Below are 23934 nucleotides of genomic sequence, written 5' to 3'. Positions count from 1 at the left end.
TTTTTTGTATTTTTAGTAGAGACGAGGTTTCACCATGTTGGCCAGGCTGGTCTCGAACTCCTGACCTTAGGTGATCTGCCTGCCTCAGCCTCCCAAAGTGCTGGGATGACAGGCGTGAACCACCGCGTTGGGTTGCCTGTTCCTTTTTCAAAGCAGGTGAGCACACAGCAGTTTTAACAATAAGCTAAAGCAAGCTCTTTTCTAATGAGAAAGTTCTGTTAAATAGAGGTCAGCAAGAAAAGTGGCAACACTCATTGTCTCTTGTTTATGGTCCATCTGAGCATCATGTAAACTTGCTCAAATTTCTCTCCTGTGCATTGTTATTTTACCTAGAGTTTACCTAAATCACATTCCGCTCTACCCTGGCTGGAATTCTTTGTCATTAATCAGAATAACAATAATGTTTCCAAATGTAACTTACAAGAAAAGTATGCATTTTTTTTTTCTTCTTTTCAGCTATCTTTCCATCCCCTTGCATTATTTATGAAAAGAAAAATACCTCTTGACCAGTTAACTTAAAGGAAACTCTTACCTTGATAAGGTCAGTGTTATGTCGGCTATACAAGTAAATTAACTAAGGAATTGATGTCATTTTCAGGTTCTCGCTTTAAATCTTCAGACTTTGCAACCCCAAGGAGAGATTCTTTGTCTAATACTTCCTTTGTTAAAAAATAATTTGCCCCATGAAGGCATTACATTAAAAGAGGTCCTTGAGGATTATACATTATTCAAGAGGTATGTCAAGTTCCCAGGAGTTAGGAGTGAGATAGTGAGACAAATACCATGCAAAGGTACACAGTGCTTTGGATATTTTCATAGAAAAATTGTTACTAACAGAAGCTAAGAAAAGAACAAAGCTCTAAGAAGGAACATCAGTATTAGCAGGGTTCCAATCTCTTTTTTGCCACTAGTGTGGCAATTATGTGATATTGAGCAAGTTAGCATCTCGGTGCCTCAGTTTCCTCCTCTGTAAAATGGGATCGGAATACCTGCCACGCAAGGGCTTCATATAAGTTAAATGAAATCATGTATGCCACATGGCTGGCCCAGTGCAGCACATAGTAGCATTTCAATAAATGATTCCTGTTTTTATTATTAAGATGAGAGTGGGTAATCATGTCAAATATTACAGAGAATTCAAAGGAAAGGCTTTGGATTTTGTGATTTGGGATCTGAATTCAATGACAAAGTGGGAGACCATTTTCCACAAAGAGGATAAGCACCAAAATCAGGTTGCAATGACATTAAAGGACTGAGCAAGTGGTGAGGATGTGGATTATTCTTTCCAAGAAAAACTATTCCCCAAAAGGAAAGTAAGAGTGAGGGCAGTTGACAAAGGGCTGGTGAGGATGAAGGAACAGTACAGATGCTTTTTCTTCCCATAGGCTGGCTGTGAGGGCCTTTTGGTAGTTGATGAAGTAATATCTTATCCTATTTTGTAGATTACACATTGAATTCACTCAAAATTTATCTCCTATTGTTCTCACAACTCTGTGTGGTGAGCATCACCATCCCCATTTAGGACAGAAAAACTGAAGTTAAAAAGCATTGAAAGCCCTATCCCACGTCCCATGACAAATAATGGCAGAGCCAGGATTTCCACCAACTCCTCTAACATAAACTGCAGGCCACACCGCCTGACCTAACTATGAACCCATCACTTCTGCCTTTCGAACCTTCTTCACTAAGACATGTGCGTTTCCGGAGAGGATTTGGAGGGAAAATCCTGGGAGAAATAGTTGTTTGTTCTAAGGTGGCCACTGCTGACAAGTCCTTAAAAATATCCACAGTGTTACACAACATTTATTGAGCACTTTGCAGATGGCAGACAGTTTACACAATAATATCAGTTATAGCTTGTGAACCTTTATTAAGTCAAGGATTGTACTAGGCATTTTACTTGCATTTGAAGTTCAGAACAGTCCTAAAATCCCTATCATGCACTTGAGAAATCTGTCACTCAGAAAGCATGATCAGCTTGCCCAGGATCCAATATTCAAGCTGAAGCCCGCCAGACTGACAGACTTTCAAGTATCCCATTTGACATCTGCTGGCCATTTGGCACACTTTCTCCCTAGGTACCAGTGTGCACAAGCCCCAAGTGTGCAGGTCTGGACTATGAGGTCCCAAGAGGGCCACACCCAGAGCTCCAGAACCCAGAAGAAAGCACATGACTCACACACAAACATCTGGGGCAGCTAACCCAGGCAATCTGCTTTTCTGTGGATCAAAATCTATCTTTTGTCTTTCTATATGCACAAGGTAATGCATGGTGCTGGTCCCCATCCAGACGCTGACCAAGGTTTACAGATACGATTCTAAATGTCGACTGTGGAAGAATGATGTAACAGCACTCCCACCACAAACTCCCACACTGAGGAGTTGTGAAAGAGAAAGAAGAGTCCAGCAAAGAAGGAAAATGTTTTATAACAGATTTCCTATTCTTTTCTTAACATATCATCAAATTGTTTCTCTATTTTTCTGCAGTTTTATTTTTTGAATAATCCCCCCACCAAAATATTCTATTCTTTTGCCACCATCTCTAAGACAGTTCAGTTTGACAACCCGTTTCAGACAAAATACAATTATGCCTCTATTTTATTTACCTAATAATTTCCATAACTCTGTATATCAATGGCAATATAAGCTTTATTTTCTTTCTGTCTCATTTCCCCAAAATCAGCCTTGATCTCATTAATGTGATGCATGGGCTGCTTTTCTGTAAAATCACCTTTCCCAATACTAGGTAGAATTTAGGCCACAGTTCTTTCCATCTCTATTAGTTTTTTAAATACGTATTTGTAACTGTTTTAACTCAAGCAAATATAATAAGTATCCTTGCTTTCGCTTCTCTCTAAATTATCGGAATTCAAACAATCTATTATTCTAAAATTATTATAATTTGTATTCAAAAGCTATGTCCTAATAAGTCACATATTTTAAGCCTCAGTAGTCTGCTAGATTTGTGAATAAATACCATAGTCACTTGTGACAGCCCCCATAATGATGCTTAGATTTCTCTCTTTGCCAACTAGTGCAGAGTTTGATGTTATTTGTGTTTCGAAGGCATAATAACGCCTAAGGGTTTCTTACTGGTAGTTCTACAATAAAGATAAGCAGAAAAAAACTGCCCTATGTTGTTATCTTAGCTGGATTTTTCTCACTGCTTGTCAACTTGCTTCCTCTGCAGTGATATTGCATTCATTCATAATCACAAAAGAAAATCAATTTTAATAAAACATTAAAATGAAATTTCACCCGAACCTTCACCTGAAACTTGAACTTCTAAATTGCAGTTCACCTAAAGTCAGTTAAGATTTATGACAGATACATAAAATGTGAGGAAGGAAACAGATTTCCCTTATTATCCTACCTAAGTACCATCTGGCACCATGCTAGAAAAGAACCCAAAATCCTGGTTTGCTGCTAGTCTTAATCTGGATATGTTTGTAAGATTTGATTTAAAATTTTGAAAAATGAACTGAATATTGGCCAACACAGACTTTAACAATGCCCACTGAAAACAAAATTAAAAGGCATGGGCAAGCCACTCAAATGCAAGAAATTATGGGAATTGTGACCCAGACACAAAAAGAGAGTTTTTGGCTGAGGAATGTCACTCAGCACTGAGCGTTCTCTGATTAGCTTCAGAGAGATTCCTTTTTTTTTTTTTTTTTTGACAGTCTCCCTCTGTGGCCCGGGCTGGAGTGCAGTGGCACCACCTTGGCTCACCGCAACCTTCATTTCGTCTCTTGGGTTCAAGTGATTCTCTTGCCTCAGCCCTCCCAGGGAGCAGGGATTACAGGTGCACATGCTACTACGCCCAGACAATTTTTATATTTTTTAGTACAGACTGGGTTTCACCATGTTGGCCAGGCTGTTCTCAAACTCCTGACCTCAAGGGATCTGCCTGTCATGGTCTCCCAAAGTGCTGGGATTACAGGTGAGAGCCACCGCACCCAGCCACAGTTTCTATAGTACTGGAGGATTGTTCATATCAGTTTTCCTAAAAATAAAAGAGGGAATGAAGGTAAGCAGAGAAAAAAAAAGCAAATAATTAGACGAAACCATTGAAAAGAGATATACCAGAGCCAGATTGTTTTAACAAAAACTATTCAGAGTAATAATAGCTAACATTTACTGATTACTTACTATATTTATGTGTCAGGTGTTACGCTTACATGATTATCTCATCTCATCCTGATGATAAAGCTATGAGGTAGGTTTTTTTTTAAATATCTGTTTCTCAGATGAGGAAACTGAGGCACAGAAAAGACCTTCAACTTCTTCAAAGTTATAGTTAACAAGAGTTACGGCCTTGATTCAAGTTCAGCTGATCCAGTCCTGATTCCAGAATGTATATACTTTATCCCTATTGTAATAAAATTTCAAATCACTATGCATATAAAATCATAACCTTCAGAGGATATGGTTGTAGATACATTTGAATCAGCTTTTAATAAGAATTCATATGTGAAATATTTATCAGAGTCAAATCTCAAAACTTCATTTGGTACCAAAGAACCATGCCTATTGTCATCTGGTGTTGTAGAATGGAACTTCAAATCATAGTGATATTTAGAGAGTTCATAAACATGTATGTTTAAAGAAGAAATTTTTTTCTCTTATCAGTGTCACCTAGAACCTTATGAGAAATGACAATTCCTTTCTTTCTTTCTGATGTAGAACAAGTGACCCAACTTGCAAATTAATTTAATTCAATTCTTTTTTCTTTCTTTCTTTTTTTTTTTTTAAATTATTATTATACTTTAAGTTCTAAGGTACATGTGCATAACGTGCAGGTTTGTTACATATGTATACTTGTGCCATGTTGCTGTGCTGCACCCATCAACTCGTCAGCACCCATCAACTCGTCCTTTACATCAGGTATAACTCCCAGTGCAATCCCTCACCCCTCCCCACTCCCCATGATAGGCCCCGGTGTGTGATGTTCCCCTTCCTGAGTCCAAGTGATCTCATTGTTCAGTTCCCACCTATGAGTGAGAACATGCAGTGTTTGGTTTTCTGTTCTTGTGATAGTTTGCTAAGAATGATGGTTTCCAGCTGCATCCATGTCCCTACAAAGGACACAAACTCATCCTTTTTTATGGCTGCGTAGTATTCCATGGTGTTTATGTGCCACATTTTCTTAATCCAGTCTGTCACTGATGGACATTTGGATTGATTCCAAGTCTTTGCTATTGTGAATAGTGCCGCAATAAACATGCGTGTGCATGTGTCTTTATAGCAGCATGATTTATAATCCTTTGGGTATATACCCAGTCATGGGATGGGTGGGTCATAAGGTACATCTAGTTCTAGATCCTTGAGGAATCGCCATACTGTTTTCCATAATGGTTGAACTAGTTTACAATCCCAGCAACAGTGTAAAAGTGTTCCTATTTCTCCACATCCTCTCCAGCACCTGTTGTTTCCTGACTTTTTAATGATCGCCATTCTAACTGGTGTGAGATGGTATCTCATTGTGGTTTTGATTTGCATTTCTCTGATGGCCAGTGATGATGAGCATTTTTTCATGTGTCTGTTGGCTGTATGAATGTCTTCTTTTGAGAAGTTTCTGTTCATATCCTTTGCCCACTTTTTGATGGGGCTGTTTGTTTTTTTCTTGTAAATTTGTTTGAGTTCTTTGTAGGTTCTGGATATTAGCCCTTTGTCAGATGAGTAGATTGCAAAAATTTTCTCCCATTCTGTAAGTTGCCTGTTCACTCTGATGGTAGTTTCTTTTGCTCTGCAGAAGCTCTTTAGTTTAATTAGATCCCATTTGTCAATTTTGGCTTTTGCTGCCATTGCTTTTGGTGTTTTAGACATGAAGTCTTTGCCCATGCCTATGTACTGAATGGTGCTACCTAGGTTTTCCTCTAGGGTTTTTATGGTATTAGGTCTAACATTTAAGTCTCTAATCCATCTTGAATTAATTTTCGTATAAGGAGTAAGGAAAGGATCCAGTTTCAGCTTTCTACTTATGGCTAGCCAATTCTTTTTAACATCAATTATCAAGCCCCTTTCAGAAAAAAAAAGCACTTATGGTTTTCCTTCCTCTCAAAAATAAAGAACTCAAGTTTGCATTATTTCTATGAAATAAGTATAATTTACATGCAAAAGTCAGTAGGCTAGTAAGAAACTAAGGTTGATAAACACACTAGAAGATATGTTCCCTTACTCTCAAGTTGCTTGCAAATTAGTATTGATTACTACTCAAAAGAAAGCACTGTCTCGCTTTTCAAAAGCATATGGGTCTTGTGTAAGGATATGGGTCTCTGCTCTCTGCAAGTGACTTTATTATGGATAGAAGTTGTCTAGAGAGGACTTCACAAGACTGTCAAACTAATCCTTCCTTAGCAGGTAGCTGATAAGAATATATGACCAAGACCACTGTTCTTGTCATTTACATTGGGATTACTAAAAGTTGATGCCTTCAGGATGAAAAGAGAGGTGATAGAAATGTTGGCCTGACAGATCAGAGGAGCTGGCATGTTAGAAGAGTGTCCTCACACATGGAAAGCCCCCATGCTACCTGCTGCTCAGGTGGACTCTGCAACTGGGAAGTTCCAAGAGCAATGAGAGTCAAAAGAAAGACTGAACAGAACATTTTACTCTTTCTCAATAAAATAACTCTTCATCATCCACAAACCTTCCCCTAGCAAAAAAATTTCTTCCCTGTGCTGCCAACTCCTGTTGTCTGACACAATACACAATTTAATCTAATGGAATCACATGAAGTTAAGAGCGTGAGCTTTCACACCTGGGATTTGGCCCCTATCCTCTTGTTACTAGCTATGTCATCTTGGGCAAGTTACTTAAGGTTTTCAGCATCAGTTTCTACATCTATAAAACGGGTGCTCATAATGTTTATCTAGCAGGTCTTTTGGGAAGTTTGCATGAAATGACATATATAAGACATGTGCTCATATGATGGGTGAGCAATCAAAACTAGTCATTGTTATAAAAGCATGGGCTATGTTCACAATGCCCTATTGCCACTGTTCACTTTATGGTGAATAGCCATTTCCACTGTATTGCAGTTTGTGGGGAGGAGGCCCAGTGGGAGGAAGAATGGGGAGATATTTTTGTTTACTCAGATAGATTGTAAGTCCCTGATCCTTGATACTAACTACATCCAAGAAAGAATATCATATCTGACATTAAGGGCCTAACCTAAGTGGTGGAGACTATACACGTGGAGCTGTATTAGAAAGTAGAATGTGCTCACTGTTATACCAGACTCACAAAGCACTTTGGGATCACCAAAGAGGGGAAAGCTAATTTTGACCAGGAGTTGAGGATGCCATCATGGAAGCCTGCATATTTGATCTGTGTCTTAAACAAGGGATTGAATACAAATTAGAAATAAGAAGGAAATAGACACCTCGAAATTTCAAAAGCAAAACAGTCACAACTTGGGATGCATAGGATATGGAGAGTAAGTAGGAAAAAGAAGAGTGAAAGATAACCAGAATTTAGAAGCCCAGAAAACTGGAAGGACAGTGCTGACTGAAGTTCAGCAGGATGTCACAGAGAAGGGGTGAAATCAGTAGAAGATGATAAACTCAGGTTGAGTTTGAGGTGGAGGAAGAACATCCAGATGAGGATATATCCCGGTGAAGTATAACTTACAACTCAAGGAAGAGATGCAGATTCCAGAGTCATTTTCATGGATATGATCATTTAAACTTAAGCAATCATTTTAGGGAGAGAATAAATCAGTAATTTAATGGCAACTAGTATAGAACAGTAAGAAGCAGCTATGCTTTGGGGACTCATAGACACACAGTTTTGTTTGTTTGTTTTTTGTTTTATGTTTTTTGTTTTTTTGAGACAGAGTTTTGCTCTTATTGCCCAGGCTAGAGTGCAGTGGTGCAATCTCGGCTCACTGCAACCTCTGCCTTCCAGTTTCAAGCGATCCTCCTGCCTCAGCCTCCCAAGTAGCTGGGATTACAGGTGCCCGCCATCACGCCTAGCTAATTTTTTTGTATTTTTAGTAGAGACAGGGTTTCACCATCTTAGTCAGGCTGGTCTCAAACTGCTGACCCCGTGATCTACCTGCCTTGGCCTCCCAAAGTGCTGGGATTGCAGGCGTGAGCCACCGCGCCCGGCTGACATATAGTTTTATAGGAAACTTTGTGCAACTGAGAAGGAAACCAGGCGAATGTAGAATCACAGATGCCAAAGGAAGAGCGAATTCTATAGTGGCAAGGGTGATTGGGAATGTCAGGCCCTAAAGAGAACCTGAGTAGCATGAAGCATGAGGGACTGTGTATGCCACATGGTGACTGCATAGAAAGCTGTTTCAGGGCTACCAAGGAGCAGAACCATTGAGAAGGTAAAGTAGGAGAGAGATGCATAGAATCATAGCTTGAGGGACAAGGGAAGGTGCTTTATTAGGATAATAGAAGCCCAAATACGTTTGCAGGTTGGAGGCAAGGAGCCAGTAAAATGGATTAAAACTGAAGAATAAACAAGGATTAATTAATCAATCAAGACCTCCAGAGCACTGGTTGTCAACCCTTTCTTAACATAAAACTCACCTAGGACCCTTATTATAATACTAACACCTGCTCCTGATTCTGATCAGGATTATTTACTAGTTTTCCCAGGTGATTCAAATCTGTATCTAGGTATGAGAGTCACTGACTTAGAACTGGACATTGATGGCCGGGCGCGGTGGCTCAAGCCTGTAATCCCAGCACTTTAGGAGGCCGAGACGGGCGGATCACGAGGTCAGGAGATCGAGACCATCCTGGCTAACACGGTGAAACCCCGTCTCTACTAAAAATACAAAAAAACTAGCCGGGCGAGGTGGCAGGCGCCTGTAGTCCCAGCTACTCGGGAGGCTGAGGCAGGAGAATGGCGTGAACCCAGGAGACGGAGCTTGCAGTGAGCTGAGATCTGGCCACTGCACTCCAGCCTGGGCGACAGAGCGAGACTCCGTCTCAAAAAAAAAAAAAGAAGAACTGGACATTGGATTAAGACCACTATAGATGGTTATTTTGCAATGACAAAGGCTCTCTTTTTCCTCTGAGATGAGGGTAGTATAGTACTGGGGTGGAGGAGTAAGAAAAGGATGAATTCAGAGCAGAAACATTTAGAAAGACTTTGAAAGAACTCTTGATGAATGGCTTCAAACCGAGAAAGTACAAGGTGAGATGCTTACATTAAGGGTGCAAAAGTAAGATTGGGCCATGAAAGAAATTTAAAACATTTCAAATAACTATTAAGATTTCCACAGAGATAAACAAACTGTCCAATTACTGCTTTATTCTCTCTACCCTTATTAGTTGGCCATGCCTTTACAAAGAAAGGGCATTACTGTGTTTCCTGTTACTCTTATGAAAAAGTGAAAAAGAAATATTATAATTGGGGAAGAGCTAGAACAATAGTAATGTTAATAGAGCCTTAGTGAAGACTTTAAGTAAGGGGATCAACAATAAGGAAATCTAAGCAGTGCATTGAGATCTCTGTGAAATCACTGAGAATTCATCCTTGATGGGATCTTGGATTTATCTCACCTATCTCCTCCCATTTAAATTATGAGTAAACTAGGATTCAGGGAGATTCTGTGATTTGACCACCATCAAACAGCAAGTTAGCAACACCAAGAGACGCTGAAATGAAGCCTTGGAGCCCCACACCAGTGCCTTCAGCTCCTGCACACACTTGGTCTCCTGACCTCTGTCATGAGGTTCCTGGTTAGAAATGGCTGTCGTTCTTTTGGGAGGATTAATAAGAAAATCTGTATGTTGCTTTTAGCCCTTCACAAGAGAGAGAAAAAAATATGTTTGATTTCTTCTTTATTGCTGTTATTACGTGAACCAGATTGAATTGCTGCATCTCTGAAGAGTTTCTTATGACTAGTGTGAAGTGTCCCATTTTAACCCACGTCAATTTTAAATTACCCATAGAATACACAGATAACTGACTGAAATAATTCAGTTGCCACACTCAATACATTGTTTGAAATCCAATGAAAGGCAAAAGGAAAACTTGCAATCCTACAGAATCAGCAGGATAGATCCTGCAAGCTGTAACAGGACTTATTTGAATTAATTAAAAAGGAGCTAGGTGTGTAGTAACAAGATCAGTGGGTCTCCTCTGTGTGGCTACAATACAAGGGTAGGAACTGCAATCCTCTGGGCTTAGGGTTTTTTAAATCTGTAAAACAAGATGAATAAGCTAGAACACTTCTTCCAGAATTAAGACTCTCTCATTTTTGTCTGTATTTTAATTTTTGTCATCCCTCCACCAACATTTCTAAAATAGTTAAAATCAAACTATAAAGAATATTTCAAGGATCATAGTTGCAGGTTTTTTAAATTACAAATAAATTTATGGCTCAATTTCAGGTTCCTTATCTGTAAAATAGAGGAGCGTTGGTGTAAATATTCTAAACTCAGCTCTGTGCTTCAGTGGGCTTTTCACTACCTTTAGTTAGTTGCACTAGGCTGGTTGCTATTTACTTTGCATGGTTGACTGCTCTCTTCCCACATTGTGTGCCAGGAAGGGCACTGCACCTTGGTACAAACACTGCTGGGCACCTTTCTGTTTTCCTTCTTTGCTTCATCCTATACAAGTATGCAGTACACTCTTGGGTTGTTTCATGAGCCCTGGGGGCACGTTGGAAGGAACTGAGAGAAAGAGCAACAAAGCGGCGAGTGGTGTGACAGGGCAGCATGCACTGTGGGTAAGCTGGACTCACCAAAGAACTGTGTTTATTTTGCATTCATCTCCATGAATTAATAAAAAGAACTGGTGACACACAAAGAGAGGAGAGGCTACGATTTAAAAGAGCTGTATTGGTTTAGATGTTTTGTAAAATGATTACGTTATGGAAAAGTGTAGAAAATGTGATATTTCCTGGCTTTGGAACTATCTGTATGACTATAAAGTCAGGAGTGGAGGCACATAAGGACTTGTGGGAATGGTTTCTTTCACAGGAAAGTGATTTTTCTTTTCTTAGTTGGATTTATGGTTATTCTTGATTCTAATGCATATTTTCTCATATTTTCAAAGATTGCATGATGTTAATTCACAAGTCTCAGATTTCAACTCTAATATAATACATCGGAATCATGACTTTTCTCAGCCTTTCAAATTCTCAATTATTTTACTATCAGAATTTTCTTGTATTTGAACAATTTTTTAGAAGAAGCTCTGTCTAGACATGCAAACTGAGTTGGAAAATGGATATAAGCATCTAGATGACTCTAGAAAAAAAATCTTAATTGTTTTAGGCAACAAGTGTCTAGTCTTCCCTGGTGTTAATTATCCAAATATGTATTTTATATCACTAATTAACTTTTCACACGTATAAATTGTCTTACAAAAACATTTAACAACACTATTATTTTCCAAGACTCGTTTTTTCCTCTGCATACTAGATCACAGTATTTTTAGTGATGAGAAAATGTATACAAATTCAAACTGACAGCAATTCATGAATCTCTAATATTCCAATATGCTCTGGTATATGTTGTCCACTTTGCAAAAATGATTATTAATAGCCTGACTGCAAAATTGTTTAAGAAACATTTCATTTTAAATTAGCCATAATTAATTTTTTCAGACTGTACAGATGCATGAAGTTCATTTTCCTTGCCCATATTTAGTTTTTCCTGTTTAATAAAAATTATATATAATATATATAAAATATATATTAAAACAATATATGTATATTTATATATTCCTTTATGTGTATGCAATATATTTATTATATATATTATACATATCCCTTTTATTAAACAGGGAAAATGAGTATATAAATTACTAATATATATAAATTACTTTATATATATATATATATAAAAAAATTAAGAACTACAAGAAAAAAATTGGCAAGTAATTAGTCATTTCATTTGATTATTTTAGATCACCAAACAGGATACTTCAAGTTTTCCAAGATACTTTGTACCGTTTGGTTCAAATGTTTCCTCTGAGAGGCTAATTTATTAGCAACAACAGAGTGAGTTAGAGATAAGAAAGGGTGAGAACCCAAGTAATTGACATCCAATCAGGAGGCCTTTGTCTGAGAACCTGAGGTGACTAATAAAAACTGACAATCAAAGGGAGGGAGACTTCTATTTGGAGAGTATTTCTCATGAAAACAAATAATGCACAATTAAATTAAATATATCACCCCACTGAAGCAATTGCTATTCCCAACTTTATCCTTAGAATTCTTTTTCCAAGCTTGAGATTGTTGTATGGGCAAATATTCTCCACTGAACCACACAAGCACAACTAAATCAATCAACCAGTAGTCAGTCAATCAATGAAATCTATCTAAAGCCAAAGTTTTCTTCTCCTAAATGTAGCGAGATAATTGACTTTGCTCTACACTGTGCTTTGAAGATAGAGAGTTCACTGACATAAGGTAATAAAGAATTTAAACATTAGCTAATACTTTTGAGCACTACGTGTCAGGGATGTGCTAAATGATTTCTGTCTCGTTTTTTATCAGAATTTTTGAATTAACTATATGAAGTTAGTGCATTTTTGTCCCCAAATGTGGACACGAAGGCTTGACTACAGTTGCTTGCCCAAGATAACACAGCTGCTAAACGACAGAACCAAGATGCAAACCCAGGGCGACCTGATTACCACACTATACCATCTCCTTAGGCACAGCACTGTTTTGCTTCAGATGTTTCTGGACACTCAGAAGCACAGAGCAGAGTATCAGTTATCTGAGGCTAAAAGGCATGCCATATGTTGCCTCTGCATCCAAAAAAGTGCCAATGATAATGCCACACTCAGAGTGTTGTTTGAAAAATATCTATTGAATTGTATTCACAAATGAAAACTCTTTTCTCTAATGATGTATCATCTCACTCTGCTAAGAAATCAAGTATGGTTTCATAAAATTTTAGTCATAAAGATAATGTTATTCGAACAGGAACAAGATGGCATTATGAATAATAGATTTCAATCTATTAAGCACAGAGCTACAGCAACAGTTTAACAGGATAATGCAAGGATTATTATAAAATTTTTAGAGATTACTGTAAGTAGCACATGATCCCCTTTGCTATTAATGAAAACAAAACGATGCTGAGAAATAGGCCATTTTGTGTACTTGCTTTTACATGAAACCTGTATGGAGTTGTGCAACTAGACTACGGTTAGGACAGCCGAGTTCTGGTCTTGGTTCTGAAACTAAATGGCTCTATGACTCTCAGCAAAAGACTGACCTTTTCAGGCCTAAATCTCCTCATGGTTAAAGGTAGGGAAGGATCAGATGAGATAATTTATAAGGTCTTTCCAACTCTAAAATCCCATCATTCTGTAATAGTGCTACATTAGATTCCAATGTTAGCATAGTTGGAAATGCTCACTTCACAATTTTTTACCTTTCGCAAAATTCCCTGTATCAGGAGATTCAAAACATACTTTATGACAAAACTCAGAAGGGAAAGAAATACAGCAGCCTTTTAGCTATAATCTGGTATGTAGCAACTATAGTGTATGTGCAAGGTGAAGGAAGAGTGACAAAGTGAGACTAACAAAAGGAAAAACAAAACTGTCACCATTACAGGACACCAGACCAGCCAAGACATGATGAAAGACATGGCAAGATTCACACAGGGAATTAGAGCAATCTGAGCCATTTTCTAGAACTTTCTCATAACACAATATTAATTGGGTTTACTTAAAATTCAGTTATCCATTTTGGTGTACATAAAATAAAATCTAAAATATTATAATCAGGACTTACTGTACTTACAATTAGTGACAGTTCCTGTACAAATACAGTTTCTAGTAACATTGTATATAAAGCAATGCTATATATATAGACCTGGAACCCTCAGTGCCGGGTTCTGTGCCTACCTTTCTATAATTAGCTGTGTTATCTTGATTAATGAATGTGACCTTTCTGACAGATACGTTGCTTAGCTCTAACACAACTGATCTTATACTGATAAAAAAAATATGTTTTGGTTATTGCAATCACTCACTGACTTCTATGAAGTAGGTTCTGGTAAGTGGAGGGTCTGTTGTTAGCTGAGGGGATGACAAATGTGACCACTATGTTTGGCACAGCTGTTCCAAGACTGCATAATAAAGGGAAAGAGATTGAGAAGCCCCAGAGAGAGGATTCTGGGAAGGGAATCAAAGTAGACTCTTTAATGTTGAATCATTCAAAATAGAAATCCGTGTCTTAAAATCCCCAAAACATAGAAATGAAAAGCCACAACAAGAAAACTGAGAAGACATCTGCAAAGTACTTTTAAAACATTGAGATTCTGGCCGGGTGTGGTGGCTCACGCCTGTAATCCCAGCACTTTGGGAGGCCAAGGCAGGCGGATCACGAGGTCAGGAGTTCAAGACCAGTTTGACCAACATGGTGAAACCCTGTCTCTACTAAAAATACAAAAATTAGCCAGGTGTGGTGGCATGTGCTGTCATCCCAGCTACTCAAGAGGCTGAGGCAGGAGAATCGCTTGAACCCGGGAGGCAGAGGTTGCAGTGAGCTGAGGTCGTGCCACTGCACTCCAGCCTGGGTGACAGAGCAAGACTCCATCTCAAAAAAAATTGAGATTCTGATTACGGTGGGTACCATATGTCATAGAAGGACAATGATTAATATATAACAATAGTGACTAAAACAAACTGTGACTGAGACAAGAAATACAGTACCGATGTAGGTCTGAATATCATAGTACTGAGAACGGGACATTTAATCCGACTGGAAAAATTGAGAGGAAAAATCAGACCTACCTAACAATTGCATGCTGTTGCTTTGTATAAAGTAGAGTAGTTAGAAAGTAAACGGATGGGATTAGAGATTTATCAAACACCCACTTCTGGTGAGGCACAGTGCTAGGTGATGTGCATGCATTGCCTTATTTAATCCTCATATTAATCTTGAGAAAAAAGGTAATTTATTCCCATTTCTGCACAAGAAAATTAGAGCTCAGTTTTAAAAACTTGCCCACCTCTCATAAACTTGATGGATTATAAGTCAATACAAATGTTTTGGAGGGTAATTCATCCAAATCTATCAAAAAATTGAAGAAGCAAAATGATTACCTCAGCAATGAGAGTTTTAGCCATTTATTCCTCAGAAATACTTTTTCATGTGTGCAAAGATATTATGTGCAATTTTCCTCATTGCTGCATTATTTGTCATATTTAAAATTTTGGAGGCAACCTAACAGCTATTTGGTAAAACAACTTATGATACATCTATATTCTAGAATACTTTAAAGGAAATACAAATATTAAAGTATAAGAAATTAAATTCATTTGGAAGAATATTTTAGTAATATTTCTTAGTATAAAGATCAAAATACAAAAATATAATAAGTAGCAAAATTAACTTTTTATTAATAAAGTATATATCCATCTGTATGGATATAGTGAACGATCTGGAACACTACATGCCAAGTGATTAACAGTAGTTACAGCTATAGAATGAGATGAAGAGCTAGAACAGAAGAGACCACATCCTACTTTCTGCTGTTCTGTATCATTTAAACTATCTCAAACAGAAAAGTACCATTCCATTAAAAAAGGTGGAAAGGCATAATGAACCCAAAGTCACACGAGCAGCCACCAGCATTTGGGACTTACAGTTCTTGCTTCAGTATTGACTTCTAAGTTTACATTTTGGGATTCCTCTTCTTCTGAAATGACATTACACTGTCTAGAGTGGAAAATGATGACTCACAGCAGAATTATGTGAGAGAATAGAAAAAAGTGTCCAAGGAAAATCAATTAAAGCATGGATGAAGGCCATGGCAACAGCCACAAACTCATCCTTTTGCCAAGAATTAATATATACCTCTAGACATGAAGATTGATACAAAGAAAGTGTTGTGTCACATGAGTTTGTTTTTCTAAGAGTGTCATTCTTTAGAGCAGGTCTAACTATGTGATTAAATTACCCCCAGAAGACATGGTCAAGTACACATAGCTATCATTGATAAAACCACTTTCAAATTCTCTACCAGTGCATTTACAGCTTCAAACTTAAATCTTCAGCATCTCCTCTGGCTTTTCTCATATAGTATCCTGCTGAAAATCAGGATGCTGATCAATCACATCCTCACAATATAAATCTCATACCAGGAAGAAGAGCTGGATTTTTAGAAACACTACAATATTTAATAACACTGATTATAATTTTTAATGAAATCTAGAACCCAGAAACAAGGTAACAAAGAGTAAAACCTAAATATAAAAAATTCAGAAATATGTCCGAAGTTCCATGAATATTGAAGGTAGACAAACTAAATGACAGTAACTTATCTCTTCGAATCTTACTGGCAGGTTCTTACTGGCAAGGGGAATATCATGAGAATAAACTGAAGCACCCAAAGATGGTTGAACCAGATGTCCTCTAAGGTCTTTTCTTCTCTTATATGCATTTCTTCTAAAACATCTAGGTAATAATACATGAAGTCTTTCAGATGAAAATGATCAAGGCTGATCTGCTAAGGTCTATGGTAGTCTATAACTTTCTCAAGGTATAATTTTAGTCCAACTTTTTTCTGGCCTATTAAAAAACAGGATAAAACCACGTTTAGAATGTGCAGTTTACTAAAGGTATTAATTTTCTATTAGATACTTTTAGAGGTAGGTCTAAATACAAATTGAATCACATCTGTAAAGTTCAATGGTCTCAGCACTTGAGTGGCAGTATCTGGCTGTATCACACAAACACACACGCACACTTGCACATGTGCACATGCATGTGTGTGCACACACACATACACACTCCTACTAGGCAATGTTAGCTCAGAGAAAACTCATAAATACTATGACACACAAGCCATTCAAAAACTTTCTCCAAAACCAAATCAAAAGAAATATCAGTCTATCTAGACATTACATCCTGTCTTCTTCAAGAAAACCACTGTTTCTTTTTTGTTTTGAACCCAATGTCAGAGAGGAATAGCATATTAATTTAATTTTTTAAATCAAGCAAACATAAAAAAATCTATCCCTTACTTTAAATTTAGATAAATGTGTACAAATACAGAAAACTCCATATGAATGTTACTCAAGTGGGGGCATTTCAGTAAAAATTCATTTTACTAAGGATACATTCACAATGCGCGCTTTGCAAAAGTTACCAAATATTACTATGCTTAACAATGTGCATTCATATTGTATGAATTAACCACCTAATGGTTCCCCAGGAAATATTACCACAAAACACATTGATGTTGGTATAATTGAGAAGCATTCATTTAAAGAAAAACTTCCTATCTTTTGTAGTTCTAGGTACTGAGGATGCATTATGATGAATAATTACACAGATTAATAAGATGTCTTCAAACCTTCTGGTACTTAATGGAAGTAGTTAGATTATCTCCAAACAAGCATATTGAGACTCTATTGAAGGTGTACTTTGCATATCACTATTCTAGGTTTTCTCATTCTGATCTTTATCCTTGCCAGTATCTGACCAGAAGTAGAAAGATCAATGAAAGTAATGTAAGTTTCTTAGTGTACATGTAGATGAGAGTACACATCTGTGAGAGTGTGTGGGAGTGTGTGTGTCCAAATAGCTCACTTAAGCATGGTATCATTTATCAGCCAATATCTGTTTGAAAATTACCTGCAATGTAGAAAATAGTTGAGGGGGAAGTCCTGAGTAACAAATAGAAATGTCTAAAAGTGGAGATTAAGTAGACACGTATGTAATACAACTAGTGGCTTAGAGAAGGTATTCAATAAATGATCACTATATTATTATCATCATTATTCCCTCTGCATGGCTACACAGAGAACCTGAAATCACTAGCAAACTTATTTAGCCTTAAAGCAGATAAGAAGCAATCAGCTGAAATGGAGGACACATTTTGCTATAGTCAGGCCTGCTTATAATAGCAAAGAGTTACAGCTAGCATTCTAACAATAAAGAAAAAATATAGAGAAAAGTATCAAAGACAGACATAACTTAAAGAGCAGCATGTGCCAGGACATTCGCACCAGGACAAATAGTTTAGACTATTTGTAGCCAGAGAGAGCATCATTTAATATTTGCAAAACACACACTTTATGTTCTTAATGATGACACTGTTAAAAATAGAAGCTGTGGAGTCAGACCTATCTGAGTTCAAATCCCAGCTCTACCACCCTGTGGTTTTGTTATCTTGGCTAAGTTACTTAACCATGATTCTCAATTTACTATTCCCTTAAATAAAGAGTCCATCTCTTCCTCACAGTACTAGGTCTAAATGAAATGTTGAATGTAATTGACTAACACAGGGTCTACCACATGGATTCCATTTAGGTAACTACATTATTATTACCATATTTTGCTTAAGAAAACACAAAAATGTGTGATTTAAGATCCCTTTCAAATATTTTAATGTTATAAAACAATGTTTTCACTTAAAGAGGTAGTTTTTAGTTATCTAGAAAATTAACATATGGAAAGTCTAATTTCCACATGACACTGCTGTTAGACTTGGTTTATAATATATACTCAGACACAGATAAGAAGATATGTAATCAAAGACAGAAAGAAAAAGTAGTTTCCCTTTCTCCTTTTTATCTGAGTCAAAGCAAGTTCATAAATGTCTCAGATTCTAAAGGCTGTTGACTAATTGTTGAAACAGGGCCAGCCACTACACCACTGTGAGTGTAACTACACCAGCTTGGATGTATGTTCCTGCTATGTTTCTTTCATGATACCTTCCTGTTTCCCTTTTTGAAACAACAGGCAAAATCTGGATCCCTCCAGAAAACACATTCATAAATGCCAGTGATATCTTGAACACTCACAATGTCAGAGGAAGGAATTCCACTTGGAAAGAGCACAAAACCTTCTGATGACATTCATGCTATAATCATGGGGAGAGTCAATCAGTTTAACAGTCACAGTACTTCATAGCTCTTGAGAGGAATGGTAAAAGAAAAGGGAGAGAAATACATCATAACCAGCACTTTTCCAGTGCTTAGAAGACACTCAATGAATACTTATTGAACTAATAAATGCATTTATCCTACCTGGAATGCGTAGAGAAATTTTTAAGATGATAGATAGATAGATAGATAGATAGATAGATAGATAGATAGATAGATGGATGGATAGACTGAACTAGGACCTTGGTTCAAAAGAACTGAATCTCTGTATTATTCAGAACTGTTTTGGATATAACTGACAGAAACACATTTCAAATACATCCCACCAAATATTAATTATACTGGCTTACATAAGTAAAAATATCAGGCATTGACTGGCTTAGCATAGCTGCTCAAAAGTGTTCTCTCTTTATTTCTCGGCTCTTTTTCTTTTGGGTTGGCTACATTTTCCAGAAGTTTTCCCCCATGTATTAGGAATAGGTAGCCACCAGAAGCTTCAGAGCTACATAGACTTTGCCCTCAGTAGGACAGAGAGGCTCTCTCTTCAAACATCCAAATAATTACCTTAAAAGAGGACTTCAAGTGGCATGACCCTGCTTGAATCTGATTGGCCCCACACGATCATGGTGGCTAATCACAATGGTTAGAAACATAGCACATTCTAATTTACCACTTTGGCTCATGTAACCACATCTATGGTGTAGAGGGGCGCACTACCCTTTGATGGATAGCCTCATCCAAATCATGGTAAGAGAAATAGGCAATTTCCAAAAGAAAGGATGTAGAAGAAACAAAATAATAGATGTCACCTACAGCTTCCTCCATAAATTACTTTTACATCCTTGGTTGGTTCCCTCCTGGAGCCTCCACAGTACTGCAGTCAGTTGTTTACAACTGCCAGACTGCCCCAGGATTTAAACATTCTGAGCAGAAAAACATGTTTTCCTCACAACCTGATGTGTTGAACACCATCTGCACTCTTTAATTTCAAGGGGTAACTTACGCAAAACCCCTTTGTAAACTGTAAAGAATTATATAAATGTAAATATTTAGGAGAACTAACTTAATTGTCTTTACCCTTCTGAAAGAGTTAAAAAGTCAGCCCTTCTATCTCAAAATTCAGTGATTTTCAAGGGATAACGCAGAACTGCTTCCAGCAATAGCTTCTGCATCTATGCCTCCTTTACCTTATATCTGTTTATTGCATGCCTTTTTTTCCCCTGATTTATATCATGAAGGGGCTGAAGATGAAATTTTAAAACTGTGTTATTATCTTGAAACATAACTCCTGTAATATTCATTGTAATATTATTTCTCTACTCCTGGCACGGAGCAAGATTATTTGGAATGTAGCCATGTCTGTTTTTCTTTTCTTTTGTTAGTAATGACATCTAATCTGGTATGCATTGGCCCTTTCTCCTGTGCATGTTATTTATTTTAATCTTCAGAATGAAGTAGTTTGTTTTCAATACTCCCCAATTTATTTGTAGTGTCTTACAAATCATCACTATCTTGAAACTTCCGTCTCTCACCCATTGAAAATGGTTTCCTAGTTTTCATGTATTTTTAATTATGCTGGGAGACAAATCATAACCGTCTTAAGGAGGACTATGTTTTATACATTTTTAAAATCACTCACAATGCCCTGCAATCAAACAAGTCCCCCACAATTTTTTAAATTTAGTCTGAGAAATTAGGAAGTCATTAGACAAAATGTGAAAATATTTAAAGAAAGACTAGAAACTTATCTCATTAAAATGAACCCAACTGCAATAGAAGGTCATTATAATTAAAATATTTCCAGTCCCTTCTGGACAGTGACCAATAGTAATGATGCTTTTTTTTTTTTTTTTTTTTTTTTGCTCTTGGTAAATGTTTCCTTTGTTAATAACTCAGTATAACAAAGACTTTTAGTCCTCAGTTCTTTTCACATAATTGTCACTAGCTATTGTGGAGAGGAAAAAACATAAACTCTTGATTCTGGAACAAAGAACAAGTGAAAAAGGAGCAGAAGGCACTAGCTAAAAGATCAAAAACCTGGCAAAGAAATGACTGCCAAGAGAAATACGAAATGCAGCAACTTTTATTCTCACAAAAATGGGGGTAAAAGGTAATATCATTAATGAACTCTGGTAAGAAGAAAAGGAGCTTTGACCACAAATATATGCTATCTTACTTTACAATTTACACCAAAGTTTTATCTGTTTTGCCTCATAGGATGTAACCATTCAACAATGCTTTGAAATAGCTATTATATGTTCATCACTTTGGGATTGGGAAACTGTGTTTCAGACTTAAAGTGGTTTTTCCCAAGAAAGCAAGGTTAGCCATATTCTGATGTAAACATTTTGTACTGTTTCTACAATGTCACAGAGGTTTCTATTTTCTTCCACAAATTAACTGTAGACTTTTAAAACACTGAATTACTATCTGTATTTATACAATCTCTAATTTATTACAATTTTATTCTTTCTACTTTTTAGTTGCTCTATGTATGTATATGTACGTGTAGCAGAACCTTTTGTGATTTTTTTTTTTTTATTTATCAGGCGTCATGGCTTTCCCTGGCTCTATTGGTCAAGAGTGTTTTGTTGTTGTTGTTGTTGTTGCTGTTTTAACACAAATGACTGTTTTGAAACTGACAGCTTTCACATTTCCCCTTTTGATCAAAATCTAATAATGCGTTACATAAATACATGGTAAATAAATAAATAAAATAGAAGGAATATTTGTAAGTAAGGCAAATTCTGTGGATCTGCCTTTTCCTTATGGATATATATTTTTTTCTGTTTTATTTATTTATTTATTCATTTATTTATTTAAAGTTTTGGGATACATGTGCAGAACATGCAGGTTTGTTACATAGGTACACATGTGCCATGGTGGTTTGCTGCACCTATCAACCTGTCATCGAGGTTTTAAGCCCCACATTCATTAGGTATTTGATCTAATGCTCTCCCTCCCCTTCCCCCCAACCCCCCGACAGGCCCTGGTGTGTGATGTTCCCCTCCCTGTGTCCATGTGTCCTCATTGTTCAACTCCCAATAATAAGTGAGCACATGCAGTGTTTGGTTTTCTCTTCCTGTGTTAGTTTGCTGAGAATGATGGTTTCCAGCCCATCCATGTCCCTGCAAAGGACATGAAGTCATTCCTTTTTATGGCTGCATAGTATTCCATGGTATATATATGCCACATTTTCTTTATCCAGCCTATCATTGATGGGCCTTTGGGTTGGTTCCAAGTCTTTGCTATTGTAAACAGCGCCACAATAAATATACATGTGCATGTGTCTTTATTTGTTTCCCACTCTGTAAATTACTGTACAAGTGTAAGAATTTATTTTTTGAATTTTAAATTCTGCCATTCTGAATATTTCAAATGAATGTTACATAACCACTTCTCCAAGCAAATGGAAACATTTTCAGGGGTAGCTGCACAGCACATACAAAGGAAGGGTGGTTGTTCAATGCCTATTTTTTGTGTGAGTGAGTATAACAGTTTAGTACAGAGAGAAGAGACTTTCTGGCAGAATCATGCCACTTGCTTATTTAACTGGCTCAACAAAGCTATAAAATTATATCCATACATAGAATGCATGATTACCTATTTAACAAAGTAGTTGAGGAAACAGAAAATCACTGATTTTCTCAAGGGAAGAATCATCCAAAGAACAAATGCTATCTTGTCTGTTTTTATCTATATGTTACTCTCAACTAATACTGATGATGAAAGATTATCAAGAATCTCAAACATATTACCTTAGTATATAACAATATAGTTGCATAGAACCTGATACCCAGTAGTAATAACAAGGGAAATGTGTTAATTTTCTGCAAAATTCCAGTGCTATCTCTACTACCTTTGAGAAAGACTTGGAATTTTGTGCATTTTGGTTGTTGATTTACTTTTCCCCATGTTATTTCTGCATCTTTAAAAATAAAACAGCAAGATAAAACAAAGGGAAATCCTCACATCTTTGAGGGAAATGTGGATCCTATGGATAATGACCTTATTCATCCAGACTCAGTCCTCAGAACACCACTTACATAGGAAGAAAAGCAATAAGCAAATATAAATAACCTAATCAAGTCATAGTCTAGGAAGTTATGACTTGAAAGAATAAAAACCCTAAGCAAATGCTTGGAAAAACTGAAATAAATGAATCTAAAACTATTTACTAATTTTATAACGGGACACATGCTTTAAGTAAGATTTTTCATTTATTTACAAATTCATACAGTAAATGTTGTAGTAGGTTCTCCCTAAACTATTATGAACAAAATGTAAAACTGTAAATACATTTGAGGAAGAATTTTTTTTTTTTTTGAGAGTCTTGCTCTGTCACCCAAGTTGGAGGACAGGGGCACAATCTCGGCTCACTGCAACTTTCACCTCCCAGGTTCCAAGATTCTCTTGCCTCAGCCTCCCGAGTAGCTGGGATTACAGGTGCCCACCACAACACCTAGCTAATTTTTGTATTTTTAGTAGACATGGTGTTTCACCATGTTGACCAGGCTAGTCTCGAATTCCTGACCTCAGGTGATCCGACTGATTTGGCATCCCAAAGTGCTAGGATTACTGGCATGAGACACCATACCTGGTCAGAAATATTCTAAGTAACAACTCCAAAGGTTTATAAATTAAGTAGTATAGATATTAATAAGTGCAACCAGAGTCTCTGGAATTGTTTTACATTCAGTCTTAAAGCCAGTTCCATATTTGACCAAAGATTTGATTTGGCTGTGTGCAGTGGTGGTTCATGCCTATAATCCCAGCAATTTGAGAAACCAAGGCAGGAGGATAACTTGAGCTCAGGAGTTCAAGTCATTGGACATTGTGGGGAGACCTCGTCTCTACAAAACATAAAAAAAAAAAAACTAGCCAGGCATGGTGGTGCAAGCCTCAACTCAGCAACTCGGGAGGCTGAGGTGGGAGGATTGCTTGAGCCCAGGAGGTCAAAGCTGAAGTGAACCATGATTATACCACTGTATTCCAGCCTGGGTAACAAAGTGAGGCTCTGTCTCAAAAAAAAAAAAAGAAAAAAAAAAGAAAAAGCTTTTATTTAGCAACATTGTTGTATGAGATATGACACTAAGCAGT

General features: G+C 37.0%; 1 protein-coding gene across 3 annotated transcripts in view; it reads left to right on the top strand.

Annotated features, from left to right (window-relative positions):
• The window catches only part of KCNMB2 (potassium calcium-activated channel subfamily M regulatory beta subunit 2), a 307675-nt gene that overhangs the window by 13473 nt on the left and 270268 nt on the right, over nt 1-23934 (top strand). For 2 of the 3 annotated variants that reach the window (XM_025375854.1, XM_025375853.1), the window contains exon 1: nt 10415-10699. The exons of the other annotated variant lie outside the window; for it this stretch is intronic. In XM_025375854.1, the coding sequence (XP_025231639.1) occupies nt 10689-10699 (11 nt within the window). In that variant the 5' untranslated portion in view covers nt 10415-10688. Of the gene's footprint in view, nt 1-10414; nt 10700-23934 lie in introns of those variants that run through there. 3 annotated transcript variants of the gene reach the window in all.

The sequence above is a fragment of the Theropithecus gelada genome, chromosome 2, assembly GCF_003255815.1.
Source record: "Theropithecus gelada isolate Dixy chromosome 2, Tgel_1.0, whole genome shotgun sequence".
In the NCBI taxonomy this organism is placed as follows: domain Eukaryota; kingdom Metazoa; phylum Chordata; class Mammalia; order Primates; family Cercopithecidae; genus Theropithecus; species Theropithecus gelada.
This window is presented reverse-complemented; position numbering and strand designations above follow the sequence as displayed.